At 38.0% G+C, this 15048-nt stretch overlaps 1 protein-coding gene across 3 annotated transcripts in view; it reads right to left on the reverse strand.

Annotated features, from left to right (window-relative positions):
• The window catches only part of SCIN (scinderin), a 77554-nt gene that overhangs the window by 50509 nt on the left and 11997 nt on the right, over positions 1-15048 (reverse strand). For all 3 annotated transcript variants that reach the window (XM_037046378.1, XM_037046377.1, XM_037046376.1), the window contains exon 3: positions 13564-13725. In XM_037046378.1, the coding sequence (XP_036902273.1) occupies positions 13564-13725 (162 nt within the window). The remainder of the gene's footprint in view (positions 1-13563; positions 13726-15048) is intronic.

Here is a 15048-nt window from a genome sequence, read left to right on the forward strand (position 1 = left end):
TGAAATGTTAAAGGGACTTATCTAAGAACTAGGAGATGATCAAAACTATGAACAGTAAAATGACAACAAACTCACAACTATCAACAACTGGACCTAAAAAAAAAAGCATCTCCAAAAACCAAAAACCAACTAAGCAAACAACTATACAGGAACAGAATCACAGAAATGGAGATCACATGGAGGGTTATCAGCAGGGAGAGGGAGAATGGGGATAAAAGGTACAGAGAATAAGAACCATAAACAGTACAAAATAGACAGGGGGGCATTAAGAATAGTATGGGAAATGGAGAAGCCAAAAAACTTATATGTATGACCTATGGACATGAACTAAGCAGGCATGGGGGATGCTGGAGGGTGGGGGATGCTGGAGGGTGGAGGGTGGAGGGTGCAGGGCAGAGGAGAATAAAGGGGGGAAATGGGACAACTATAATAGCATAATCAATAAAATATATTTAAAAAATAGTAATTTCCTGCTTGCCTAAAGTGAGGCAGGCTCACTTCCATACCTGGGGCTACAACTTTGAACCATGTGGACACAGACCTCTAGTCTTTCTTACATCCTCCCCACACCCTGTTTCTGATTGAACCAGTCCACATTGCTCTTTAAGAATAAAGCATATGTTTTAAAAATACAAGCCTCTATAAGAAGTAAAGTAGAGGACCACGCTTTGCAATCCCTTCTACTCTTAGATTCAACTGAGTTGTTCAACATTGTCAAGGGGAGTCTCTTTTCTGTTTTTAGGAGAATGGTGCATTTCTAATGTTTCCTCTCTAAACCTTTTCTACACCTGGGTGGCTGGGCTCACATTTGGAAGCAATTTGAAGACCATGGCCAGGTTAGCAGTTACGAAGAGTGAGGACAAATGATTCCCAAAGATCTGTCGACTCCTAATCACTGTGTTGAAATCAGGTTGTGGAGTAGGTAGGTGATGTAAAAAGATTATTTCTCAATTACAGTTAACTTTCTATATTATATTAGCTTTAGATGTGCAACATAGTGGTTAGATAACTTATTTACATAACTTACAAAGTGATCCCTAGACCCCCGTAAGTCCAGTACACCTGTGTCACCATACATGGTTATTACAGCATTACTGACTATATTCCCTATGCTGTACTTTATGTCCCTATGACTATTTTGTAACTGCCAATTTGTACTTCTTAATCTCTTCACCTTTTTCACCCAGCTCCCTAACTTCCCTCCCATCTGTCAACCTTCAGTTTGTTCCCTGCACCTATGAGGTTTTTTTGTTTTATTTGATTATTTATTTTAATTCTTAGATTCCACATACAAATGAATCATATTATGGTATTTGTCTCTGACTTACTTCACTTAGCATAATACCCTCTAGGTCTATCCATGCTGTTGCAAATGGTATGATTTTGTTATATTTATGGCTGAGTAGTATTTCATTGTCTATATGTACCACCTCTTCTTCAGCCAATCATGTATTGCTGGGTACTTAGTTGCTTCCATATCTTGGCTATTGTAAATAATGCTGCAATGAACATAGGGATGCACATATCTTTTTGAATAAGTGTTTTGAATTTCTTCAGATAAATACCCAAAAGTGAGATTGCTGGGTCATAAAACATTTCCATTTTTAATTTTTTGAGGAGCCTTCATACTGTTTTCCATAGTGGCTGAACCAATTTGCAATCTCATCAACAGTGCACGGAGGTTCCCTTTTCTCCACAGCCTCACCAGCACTTGTTACTCGTTGATTTATTGATGAGAGACATCCTGATAGGTGTGAGGTAATAGCTCATTGTGGTTTTAGTTTGTATTTCTCTGATGATTAGTGATGTTGGGCATCTTTTCATATGCCTACTGGCCACCTGTATGTCCTCTTTAGAGAAATCTCTACTCAGATACTCTGCCCATTTTTAGTTAGATTTGGGGGCTTTTTTAGTGTTAAGTTGTAAGAGTTTTGTTTTGTTGTTTTTTTTTAAGAAATTTTGGGCCCTGGCTGGTGTAGCTCAGTGGATTGAGCATGGGCCTGCGAACCACACAATCGCGGTTCGATTCCCAGTTAGGGCACATGCCTGGGTTGGGTGCCAGTTCCCAGCAGGGGACTCATGGGAGGCAACCATACACTGATGTTTCTCTCCTTCTCTCCTTCCTTTCCTCTCTAAAGATAAACAAATAAAATCTTTTAAAAAAAGAAATTTTGGATGTTAACCCTTTAATAGGTGTGTCATTGGTGGATATTTGCTCTCATTCAGCAGAGCGTCTTTTTGTTTTGTTGATAGTTTTCTTTTCTTTTCTGTTTCTGTAAAACCTTTTCATTATAATTTGGTGTAATTCAATTTGTTTATTTTTCATTTGTTTCCCATGCCCAATGAGATACACCAAAAAATATCAGTAAGAGCCATGTCAAAGAGTTTAATGTATATGTTTTCTAGAAGTTTTGTTTTGGATCTTACATTTAAGTTCTTAATCCCTTTTGAGTTTATTTTTGTATATGATGAAATGGTCTAGTTCCATCTTTTTGCGTATATCCATCCAGTTTCCCAACACCATTTATTGAGCAGACTGTCTTTACCCCATTCTATAGTCTTGCCCCCTTTATCATAGATTAATTGACTATATAGGTATTGGTTTATTTCTGGGCACTCTATTCTGTTCCATTGATCTACATGTCTTTTTATCTGTTTTGATTACTGTAGCTTTGTAGTATAGTTTGATATCAGGTAGTATGATACTTCTGACTTTGTTCTTCCTTGTCAAGACTGGCGTGCCTATTCAAGGTCTTGATGGTTCCATGTTTATTTTTTAATTATTTGTTCTACTTCTATGAAAAATGCCATTGGTATTCTGATAGAAATTGCATTGAATCTGTACAGATTGCTTTATGTAGTACTGTCATTTTAACAATGTTAATTCTTCCTATCCATGAGTATGGTATATGCTTCCATTTATTTGTATCTTCTTTAATTTCTTTAATGTCATAATTTTTCATGTACAGGTCTTTTAACTTCTTGGTTAAATTTATTTGTAGGTATTTTTTAAGCAATTGTAAATGGAAATTGTTTTAATTTCTCATTCTGTTAATTTATTATTGTTGTATAAAAATGGAGCCAATTTCTGAATATTCATTTTGTATCTTGCTACTTTACTGAATTTATTTATCAGTTCTAATAGTGTTTTGGTGGAATCTTTAGGATTTTCTCTATATAGTATCGTGTTATCTACAAATAATGGCAGTTTTACTTCTTTCTTTTTGTATGATTGCTTTGACTAGGAAGGAAGGTGATTTCTGAAAATCCAGACACCTGAGCCCTACCCTTAGGTAATCTCAGGTGTTTCTTGAATGATCCTCAGGTGGTTCTAGCATTCGCCCAGGGCTGAGATCAGCTGCTGATAGTACTGAACACCCTGCACCTGGTACAAATTACAGGGCACCTGTAACATACAATTACCTAGTGCAGCTGAGCAAGCTACTCTCCTGGGTACATCTAGACTCTTAGCTCTCATTCCTTTCCTAGCTCATTCCACATGATTTTGCAAATGATTCTTTTCTCAGCTGTACTGAGGAAACAAATTTCCAAAATTTATATTACAGTGAAATTTAGTAGGTAGATCAGAAGTTAGCTCTCTAGACTGCTCAGACTTGTCAGCAACTTTTATTACTGACTTGTTCTGTATTGATGCAATCATCTAACAAGTGTTTGTCCTTTCAACCTTAGTTGTATAATGACCTCTCATCTACTTCAAAGAGATTATAGAAAATTTTACAAAATTTTATTAGCATCTGTAAAGCATTATGGAAACTTGATAAATGTGTTTAAAAGTGAATTGTAGATAGTGGTAATTTTACAAACATAATTATTATTTATTGTAGAGTTTATAATATGGTATGGATCTCAAAATCATTTCTATAATATTTCTTTGGGATGGGAATTGCTATGCACAATATTAATTCACTGATTAATTTAATTATAGTGACTATTCCTCACCATTGCTTAGAGACCATAGTTCTTACCTTTAAAATAGCAAAAACATATCTAAGAAATAATAAAACTTTTCAGAGTGAAATTTTCCCTTTAACTCAAAGATGACCAAATCGTTGAAGAAAGTGTTACAAAAAATTTCCTGAGCACAAAAATGAATGCTTTGTGTTACGCTCACTCTTATTATTTTAACCGAATTCTGTGCTGCCATTTCTATAAAAGTGACATCTTATTTACTAGACTTCATTTTCAATGGTTAATTCAAACAGGAAATTTAATAAAATACGGATTCTAATTACAAACTGCTAAAAGTCAGAACTGTTTAAAGTCACATTAATTAAAACACCTTTTCATTCAATGTTAATGAATTTTTATGCAAATATAGTTCATTCAATTATGGCAGCAGCACCTTTAAATGTGCTTTAACATCTTAAACAGAATTTTAACAACTCATTAAATTTGAGCAATTTATATTCCACCATATGGGTGGATAATGTGTTGGGGATTCCATTCTAACAGACCACCCCTGTGCTGAAACACTTGTGTGCAGTACTATTAAGAGACTATACCGCTCAGTTCTCACTCTGTTTAGCAGGAGGTGGTTAAGGCTACTTCACCACTCTGTGCACAAGGAGACTTTGTACTTAGCTGGCACTGGGCTTGAAAAATTCTCTACTGCAATTTGACTTAATCTGTTCTGTAGAGGGAGTGGTTTGCAAAAAAAGATATTCTTCATGGAGCTAAGACATATCTGAATTGATAAGACAGGTGGAGCCGTATTATATAAAAAAGTTTTAATTGTAATTTAAATTGTTTTATTTATAATACTTGATGGGGGCTTGAAGAAATACCTTTCATAATTCTGATGTGAACATGGAAAACTATAATGCCAACAAAGCAACAGAGGCAACTATTTACCCTCAGTGATCCTGAGGGTAACAACTCAACACTAAATGTTATTCTTCTTTGGGGAAGGGCCATAAAACTGCCTGTAAGTACGGAAGCACCCATTCAGCTCAGAGTGAAGTCCACTTACATTCTGGCAGATATTTGATGATGTACATATGCCCCACAAACACTGTCTAGTAGAAGCTGGTTGAACTGTAGTGAATTCACGACACACAACTTCTTAAAGAAAAAAAAATGCCCTGGAAAATCAGAAAAGGAAGAAACAGAGAGTAAAGAAAATCTGTTGCTGGCAATTAATTTGGTCCTCTAGAACAGGACACAGAAGCAAGTGAGTAATATTTATAGAACAACCACGCTGGGGGCAAACTAGAGTTTTCTCAAATTTCCTGTAAACTATGTAGTCAGGGTTAACTAGTAAAACATCAAAGTGCAGTCAAACCTCATTTGGGGTAAGGAAATTAGAGCAGAAATAAAACAATGGTCAGTGATGCTCTTGAAGGGAAGCAAGATTTCAGAAGCCGAGTTTAACGAAACACCCCAAACAGCCAATGTGATGTTGACTCATAACATGTGCAAAGAATTCATCATAGACCAGCCATCCTTTTGTCCTTTTTAAGTTACTTATCCTAAATACATCTAAAATTTTATAAAAGGAAAAGGGGGAACCATACCTTGTCCTCTTTCTTGCTTCTCTTGAGTTTACTTTTTTGCTGTGTTCACTTTTCCTTTAGNAGAACAACCAAGCTGGGGGCAAACTAGAGTTTTCTCAAATTTCCTGTAAACTATGTAGTCAGGGTTAACTAGTAAAACATCAAAGTGCAGCCAAACCTCATTTGGGGTAAGGAAATTAGAGCAGAAATAAAACAATGGTCAGTGATGCTCTTGAAGGGAAGCAAGATTTCAGAAGCCGAGTTTAAAGAAACACCCCAAACAGCCAATGTGATGTTGACTCATAACATGTGCAAAGAATTCATCATAGACCAGCCATCCTTTTGTCCTTTTTAAGTTACTTATCCTAAATACAGCTAAAATTTTATAAAAGGAAAAGGGGGAACCATACCTTGTCCTCTTTCTTGCTTCTCTTGAGTTTACTTTTTTGCTGTGTTCACTTTTCCTTTAGATCTAGTTAACCAACTATGGACATTCATTCAGACATTCCTCTAGGCTGGATGTTTTCTAAACATAACTTAAAAAATAATAATGACCTATGTAATATATTTAGTAATTATATTTTTAATTTCAAAAGTATAAAACATGATTTTTTTGGCTTTTGTATAAACAAACAGTAATTTGTATTCTATTCTACTATTGTTCAAACCCAAGCCAACTCAATACTACCTAATGGCATATATGTGGGGTTTTTTTTAATATCTCTGACTAAAGGATGGAAGACAAATGGAGTGAGTATTCAGGGCCACAGCCAGCTTGGTGACCAGAAAGGAAGCAGTTGTATGTAAACTAGGGCAGAGCAGTGGTGATGATGAGGAAGAATCAAGGGACATTTCATAGGCTAAAGCCTACAGGATTGACCAGCAATGCCTTTTGGATGTGTCCTGGGGGACAGGAAAGGGGGAGTGACTTGGATGATTTCAGTTTAGCTGCTGGGAGTCACGCCACTTACTGGGTCCAGGAGACAACCTTGGAGCCTTCTTTTTGCAGTGAAAGTAAGAGTGGATGAAATGATGTTCTCTCTATAAGTCAAAGTGTTTTGGGCACATCTAAGGAGTTTCATAGTCACAGTTTATCAAAAACCAATTCTGCCAGCCACATAAATTGTTTGAAGCAACTATTTTTAACTGACTCAGTGGTTCTCCAAGCATATAATCTCTGAAAGTCCCAGGACCTTTAGACACTCCCATATTGGAATGGTTCTCATATTCACTGAACATTATAATAACCTGGGGTGGGGCTTTAAAAGTGCTTATACCAAAGTCCCATATCCCAGGGTTTTAACATCAGAATCCTCAAATCACAAGCATCAGTATTTTAAAAACTTCCAAATGATTCTGATGTGAATTACTGGTTTGTGCAGGTGACTGTGACTCTCACCATTGACAGAACCCAGAGGGCAAAGGCTATCTGGTTTTCACCCTTAGACTCCATGCACCCAACCCATACTAAGCACACAATAAATGCCATTCATTCTACTTTCACTGAAGGTAAATTTTTAGAGATTTAAGATTAGGTTTATCTTCCTCATTATCTTTCCTTGTTACCTCATGGCTCTCCCTCATAAATCTAGTGGAATGTACTAACTACTTTGGGGTAAGGACAGGTTTATCTAGAAACAAAGACTTTGCTCAGTTTTTAGTTTTAAAATAAGCATTTTAAAGTCATAACAGAGATAAAAAGTCTGAAATCCAATATTGTTTTAATTTACAAAAATCTTGATTTTGTTAAAATTTGGGGGGGCAGAGAAAGAATTCAGTCTAGAAAGCTGGTTTTGCATATCAAGAACCAATCTTGGCCTCAGGGGCCAGAGTGAGCTGCAGGAACCATGGAGTAGGTGACAGCGTGAAATAGGGTAAGACTAGTTTGTCAGGTCCAAGAAAAGAATGGCAAGAGATTATAGGAGAACCAGGAAATTCGATCAGGTGCAATGGCTCTTCGAAAAGAGCTCGGTACACTTTCCCTTCAACATATTTGTCATACAGTCATTCATGATCCCGAGCATTAGGGCAGAAGTTACTGTGAGCAGTGTCTAGGCAGTCAGAGCAATGTGGCTACAGGGTCCCTACAACTTCAGTGTGGCCCGGGAAATGAGAGTTCCTGAGCTGGGAGGGAAAGGAGGATAGCTGACAGAACCACAAAGGGTCTTGCAGTGGATACGTAGGCAGATCAGAAGACCCAAGTAAGGCTATGGGTATTTCCCAACAAATATGTTGGGACAGAGGCCAAAGCCCAAAGCTCAGAAGCAATAAAATGTCTATGCCTCAATAAAAGTTAAAAAGGAATGAGGACTGAAGACTGCAAACCGGACTCAACTTCCATTCTCAACTGACCCCCATGCCCAGGTCATAATATTACACATGCACTCCAACCCGAGGGACCGAAAAGGTAATGGGTGGGGTAAGTCTGAATTGCTTTAATGGTAAACAAACTTCACCTTCATGAGGCAAGATTATTTTATTATAAGCCCTTCTGTGGAATTAGAAGCTTGACAATAAAGTCAAGTTGAGTTATAGATGGAAAAAAAACCTACACCTTTATGCCCAGGACTGCATGAGACTGTACACTTTATGTTGGACAGCTAAGCATTTGTTGAAACATTTGTTGACTGATATTAAGTTCTGGGCCATGTACTAGGAACAAAGTGAGTAAGTGAGGCAAGTGAATGGACAGGTGATATGAACAGTGCTAGAGGCAACTCTCTGCATAGTGATAGCAAAGTTAAGATGTGGTGTGCCTAATTCTAAAGAATGTGACATGGGACAGAGGAAGGAGGAGAGGGGGAGGCCAGGGTACACATTGTAAAGAGGGCAATATCTGAGTTGAAAATTTAAGGATGAGATGCTTGATGGAGGAAGGAGATGCAGATGGAGAGAGTATTCTAGGCAAAGAAGCAACGTGCACAAAAGCAGAAGCATGACAACTGAGGGGAAATGCTATGCACAGGGTATCACGGTAGTGAAAAGGACAGGATGAACTCAAGGGACACTTAGGAAATAGAATAAGCTGGACATGGTGACTGACTGCATGTGCAGCATTTGGGAGAAGTTGTCAGGGTGACTCCTGGATTAGCAGTTTGAGAGCCTGAATGAACAATGTCACTAATCTCAAGAGAGAGACAATGAGGAGAAGTCATTTTGGAATGACAGGGTGAAGTTGATGAGTTCCTCTTTTATATTTGTCCTGTTTGAGGCTCCTATGACACACACAAGCTAAAGTATTTGGGAGGTAGTCAGAAGCACTGGCATAGAGCTTAGGGGAGAGGTCCTCACCAGACCATATAATTTGAGATTTACCAGTGGGTGAGTAGTTGAAACTTTGGGGGAAGATGAGTTTGCTCAGGAAGAATGTGTAAATAACAGACAACGATCCAAGTGGAAATCTGAAAAAAAAACCATAAACAGACAAAAACTTGGGGTGGGCAAACTATGTTCAGAAGAATGAAAAAGAGTGACTTGAAAGGGAGGGGAGCCTGGGAGCTAGGGAAGGAGTGAGGCTGATGGAGAAGGGCGTAATCAAATGTGTCAGTGGCAGAACAGGGGACAAGTGGATAACGATCAAAATGTCTACTGGATTTATCAGAAGGCGATATGCCTTCGGGAAGAACCGTTTCGAAGAAATAGTGGGAGTGAAAGTCAGAAAACGTAGGCTGAAGACTGACGGGGAAATGAGGAAGTGCTGACTGCTTTCCCACAGCAGCGGACTGAACAATGAGAGAGGGGCTGACAGATTATAAATAGCAAGTGGAGTAGGGCAAAGCCGCATAACTGACCAAACAAGTTGACAAGGAAACAGAACACGCAGAATTCGCTGCTCCGTGAAATTTAATTCTCCACTGGTGACTGACTTGGGCATCGATTTCCAAAGGAGCCAACTCCAGATACCAAACTTTGAGAATATGGGTTTTTCATTATCATTCAGTTACATTCTGTAGTTACAGATATTTTGTTGCAACATATTTACATGTGATTTTATTAGTTAATGTCCACAAATACCCCCCTATATTTAAAAATAGTGGGAAAATAATGATGTATAAATTCACCAACACCCTCAAGCGTATAGTTCAAAAGCATTTTCCAAAGATTTCGTAAATCCCAAATTGCTGACATCTAACCACATTTCATATTATTTTCTGAAAACATACTAAATATAAGATAATTCATCCAAATTATCCTGTAAAATGTTGACAATTTTCAAAGTGATTAAACAGATAAGTTTATAACCTCATGCTTGAGTTTGAGGAAGTTACATTGCCATGTACTGTGGGTGTTTACTGTAGTCCCAAATCCTCTCATAGTAAATGTTTTTAAGGTATATTGCATGTCAAATTAATAATAGTGATTATTTATCAAAAAAGCTGACTTCTCTCAAACACAACGAAGATACAGGATTTATATTAAATCAGTAACCTTAGTGTTGGCCAGTTGACTTTGGTTGGGAGACAGTTTTAGATGTCCAACCTGCCTTTTCCACACCTGGGCAATCAAACACCCATGAAGAAAACTGCACTGATTTCCTTTTGTGCTGCCTAATGCAGAAAGTGGTCACAAAATAATGAACTCAGATTAAAATATTATGTTAGAGAAAGTGTTGGTTTCATACCTTCTTTGCTTACTCTGACATACCAGAACACTAAAGTCACTAAAGTAATGCCAAGATCTTAGCATGAACTAGTAACTTTTGGCAATATACCAACTGGTTAAAGACTAGTTAACAGAAAAACAGATACAAATACCACAGAAACGTGGTATTTGTTTCAATGTCCTTAGTAATCCGGTGCTTGATTCCTACTGAGGTACCCCTGTGGGGTGTAGGAAACTTTCATGACAGAAGAGTTCATCAAACTCTGGTTTCTCTGCAACAAAATCATTCCAAATGTCCCTAACCAGGCATTAGAACAGGTGGCAACTTGAAAGTTATTAAGTATAAATAGCTACATAAACTAAGGATAATTTACTTTTTTAATTATTTTAATTGCTGTTCAAACACAGTTGTGTCCACAGGATAATTTACTATTAAACAGATGAAGGCCCTTGAACTTTATAATAGAGACTTTGTCCCTTTTTTATGAGCCTGGATTTGTGGGTCGTACACCCATTGGCCAGCCTTACCTATGGGAAGAGAACATACCTTACTAGAATGACAACCTACCACCCCACCCAAACATAAGCCCGCTGTGGAAACTCTATTAATATTTGTTCAACAAAATTAATGGTTTCATTAATAGTACTATTGCAGTGAATTCTAAGCCAGATTAGACATACTCAATTCTAATTCAGCATATTCTGAAATTGTTACAAGATATTTTATTTCTTTTAGATTTTATTTATTTATGTTTAGAGGGGAAGGGAAGGCGAGAGGGAGAGAAACATCAATGTATGGTTGCCTCTCGTGTGTCCCCTGCTGGGAACTGGCCTGCAACCTAGGCATGTGCCCTGATTGGGAATCAAACTGCGATCTTCTTGTTCGCAGGCCTGCAGTCAATACACTGAGCTACACCAGCCAGGGCTGCTACAAGATATTTTAGAGAGCCATACCATCTGATACACTACCAAGTCCACTTAGTATAGCAAAAAGGATGTGAACTAGAAGCAGAAAAACCCAGATCCTACTCCAGGTCACTACTCAACCCCTACCAATGCAAGGGACTTGCTCACACATTCTAAGGCTTTGTCCCTCTTGTGAAACTGGGATGATAACTACCATTTCCAGATGTGACTGTGTGTCAGAAGAGACTGAATCATAGCCAGCTAAGCTTTAACATGCCATTAGAAACCAGAGTCAAGATGGAAAAAAAATAAGGAAGTTAAAGCTCAAAGACGTTAAAGCCTTGCTCAAGGTCAAAGAGTAGACAGCTGAAGAGCTGAATTCAACACTATTCATGATAAAGGGATTGTTGCATTTATAGAGCAAGTACATTACCTACAATATGTGGAGTATTTTTAAGAAAAGAAATAATATGTTTAAGTGGTGGCAGTGATCAATTACATTGTCAGTGGGAAGTGTCTCTCATTCAAGGGCCCTAGAAATCATTTAATCAAATACCCAAATTTTGTATGTATTTATTTTTAAATATTTTATTTATTTATTTTTAGAGAGAGGGGGCAGGAAGGAGAGAGTGGGAGAGAAATATCAGTGTGTAGTTGCCTCTCACGTGTCCCCTTCTGGGGACCTGGCCTGCAACCCAGGCATGTGCCCTGACTGGAACTTGAACCAGCGACCCTTTGCTTCACAGGCCTGTGCTCAATCCACTGAGCTATACCAGCCAGGGCCAAATACCCAAATTTTATAGGTGAGAACCTAAAACTAGTCAAGTTGAAAAAAAATGAGGTCCCCTTCTTCTATGAAAAATACCATCTTATATGTATAAATACTTTAAAAATGGGATAAAAGACTCTAAAATGTAAGTGGCTGAGATGCAAGTTAAGACAGACAATTAACGATTGTGCACAGGCTTTGAGAGACAGTGTGTCACTGTTTTGGGAACTGCGTGGCCTGATGACACATGTGGTCATCTAGCTGCTTAAACTGTGGTTTTGGCTGCAGGGGACTGGAGGCATGAAACAGTATTTGTTTTCTGCCTTGATCCGAAGGGTCAGTAGTTAACCTGGTTAAGGGAATGAATGGGTTAGCATTTAAAGTGGAAAAGGACATTTTCATGAACTTGAGATGTAGAGCAAGAGTACTGCCATCTTGGGTACATATGTCTAAGTGTGACACTGAGACCTACACTTTGAGTATATTATGATCTCAGCTATACACACAAGCTGGTGTGATCCAAGATAGCTGAATTATAGATTAGTGGTGATAAAAGAATAGGTGTACTCTAATGTAGAGAATGCAGAAGTTTATAGCTTGGGGTCATTTTCCAAACCATTTATGACCTAACCACATTTAATCTCTGGGCTGTTGCCAAATTAATAATGCTTAAACAGAATTTTGTGTAGCTTCATTTTCAAAATCCTTAGTGTCCCTTCTCTAGGCATATGGAATGAACTCTTTTCACCTCTGTCTGATGCTTTCTCCCAAAATACTGCCTGAGAAGACGCAATAAGACAAAATGCTCTGATGGGAATCAGTGCATTAGACCTAGGGTCTAATCCTGGCTTCAACATTGGATTAGGTGAAGACAACATAGCCTTGGGCAAATTCCGCTGCCAGTCCAAGCCTCCTGCTAACTGAACAATACAGGCAGATGAAGTCTCTCAACGATGCTCAGCCCAGCAATGTTAGGGATGACGATTTGAATGCAGATGTATGAGGTATGATGAGAATGACAATCATGAGGAAAAGGAGAAGGCCATCATAAACCAGCTCTGTGCTTTCCTGCCTTCTCTGCCTTTGAACATGGGTTTTCCATGATAAGAAATGTCCTTTCTTTCTACTTTTAAAACCTTACAAAGGTATAAAGACACAACTTATAATCTACCTATCAGAGTCTAGCACAAGACCTCAGAAAAATACTTCTTGGTCAAAATAATAATAACTTATAAGTATACCTCTTTTCTTGCAAGAAGGTACACCTCGCCTATCCCATTAAGATGATAACTGATATTTAACCCAAATTAAAAGGTGTGAAGTAGTATGGTGTACATGTGTGAGTCTGTAAGTGAAATTGCCTGAAATTCTTCGGGCGGACTGCTTAGGATCTGAACCTTTGCTCTCTGGGAGAAGCAATTTTCCCTTCAAGCAATGTTTTTCCACACACAGAGACAAAAATAATTAGAGGAAGCTCTGTCCAACGAGAAGGGGAAATACATGAAAAAATTATTCAATTTCTGTTCTGTGGTAGGAAGAACTAAATCACTACACAATCCTCAACCATCAAAGAAAATAAAAACTTTGAAGTCCCACTTCATGTCATTTAATAAATACTAGCCAATTACTCACATGATATGATTGCATCTCTGGTAAACATGACCTCTTTTCAGTGTGCAGAAAAAGTGACTATCTCCCTTGACATGAACTTCAAATTTGATCTGAAGACAAATTACTTTTCTTTTGATGTCTACATGGGCATATAAAACTTACAGTGCCAAGGTCAATGATGAAGCAGTCCCCCTTGTTGAAACTGTGCCAGCTCAGAGGCACTTCCGTGGCCCTGACCACTCTCCGGCCCTTCACGTGCAGCAGCCTTCGGGCCGTCAGGTCGTTGGTGATGACGTGATTGAGTCCAGAGGCCACCCCTCCAACCTGGTCTCGGCAGGGGAGAGAAAACAGAACCAAACCGGTGAGCTTCTAACCAGAAAGAGCCGTGCATAAAACCACAGGTGTTTCCACCCAAATGGTCTGTCAAGCCAAGGAACATTAGCCACCACAGTGCATGGGCAAAATTAAACAGGAAGAAAAGAATTCCTCGGCAAATCAATAGGTTTTTCAAAACAAAAATGTAGGCTGTTTGTCCTTCTTATTCCAACATTCAATTAAGTAATTGCAAATATATACTAAGAACTTTCAGGGACTAAAACCTGCTGCACAAACAAAAAGAAGCTGTAGCTCTTGCCCTTTCGGAACTAATTATTCTCAAGTCACGGAGTGAGAAGTAGATGAGGATTTCAAGGACAAAGGCAACAGGAGGTCGGTCAGAGGTACCGAGTACAGACGAAGGCACCCACACACCCGGAGTGTCCACTGTCACAGTTTTAGAGCAGAGAAGGGAAGTTAAGTGCTGGCCAGGTAGGGGCTACTCATATTTATGGCAGCCCTTGTCTTTACATTTTAAAGAATCACCTCTCTTATTCATCTATTTTTTGGTAAAAAGAGTTTACTAAATATGCCAGATGCAAGGTATTTATAGTCTGCATGAGAAGAGATGAGGAATCTGGGTTGCCCGTCCCCAACCCAAAACAAAACAAAACAAAGTACAAGCACAGTGAATTAAGAAATGCTGAAAAATATTAACTGCATCAAGTACATCTTGTAGTATTCTAAGTCAGCTTTCATCTTTTCATTTTTCCCTGCTGGAAACAGTAAACCTTATTTTCCTAATGAATTATGAGGTAATATACATAATAAAGATTCAGTATAAACTAATATCTGCCATTCATTGATCAAAGGTCTCCTATGATCATATGGTGCAAAAATTAACAGTATAAGAAACCTATAAAATAATCTAACTTTAAATTTATTATATAAACATATACAGTGAATCCAAAAACAGAGGTTTAGCTGCATATGTGATCTTTATGTTTCTTTATGTTTCCATGGACTAAATTTTCCCCATTCTCCAGGAAAAGGCCCTCATGAACAGAAGGGTTTTGTTAGCAATGGGCAAAATAACTTTAGGGCAATTGTAATAAAAAAATTGAAGAAATATATAATAACTTCTTAGTTTATAATTCTACAAAGATTGCCATATTTTTGACTGAACAAACTGTTATATAATGAAAATACATAGAAGTTGTTTTCACATATACACTGTTCTTAGCCATTTCCATTTTTTTTCAGTATGTACACGGTGATCTAATGAAAACAGTCTAAGAATACTGTGATCTGAAAAAGAGTTACAGACTCTAG

This window comes from Sturnira hondurensis, unplaced genomic scaffold (assembly GCF_014824575.4).
Source record: "Sturnira hondurensis isolate 20B ecotype Veracruz unplaced genomic scaffold, ASM1482457v3 Scaffold0005252, whole genome shotgun sequence".
Taxonomy (NCBI): Eukaryota; Metazoa; Chordata; class Mammalia; order Chiroptera; family Phyllostomidae; genus Sturnira; species Sturnira hondurensis.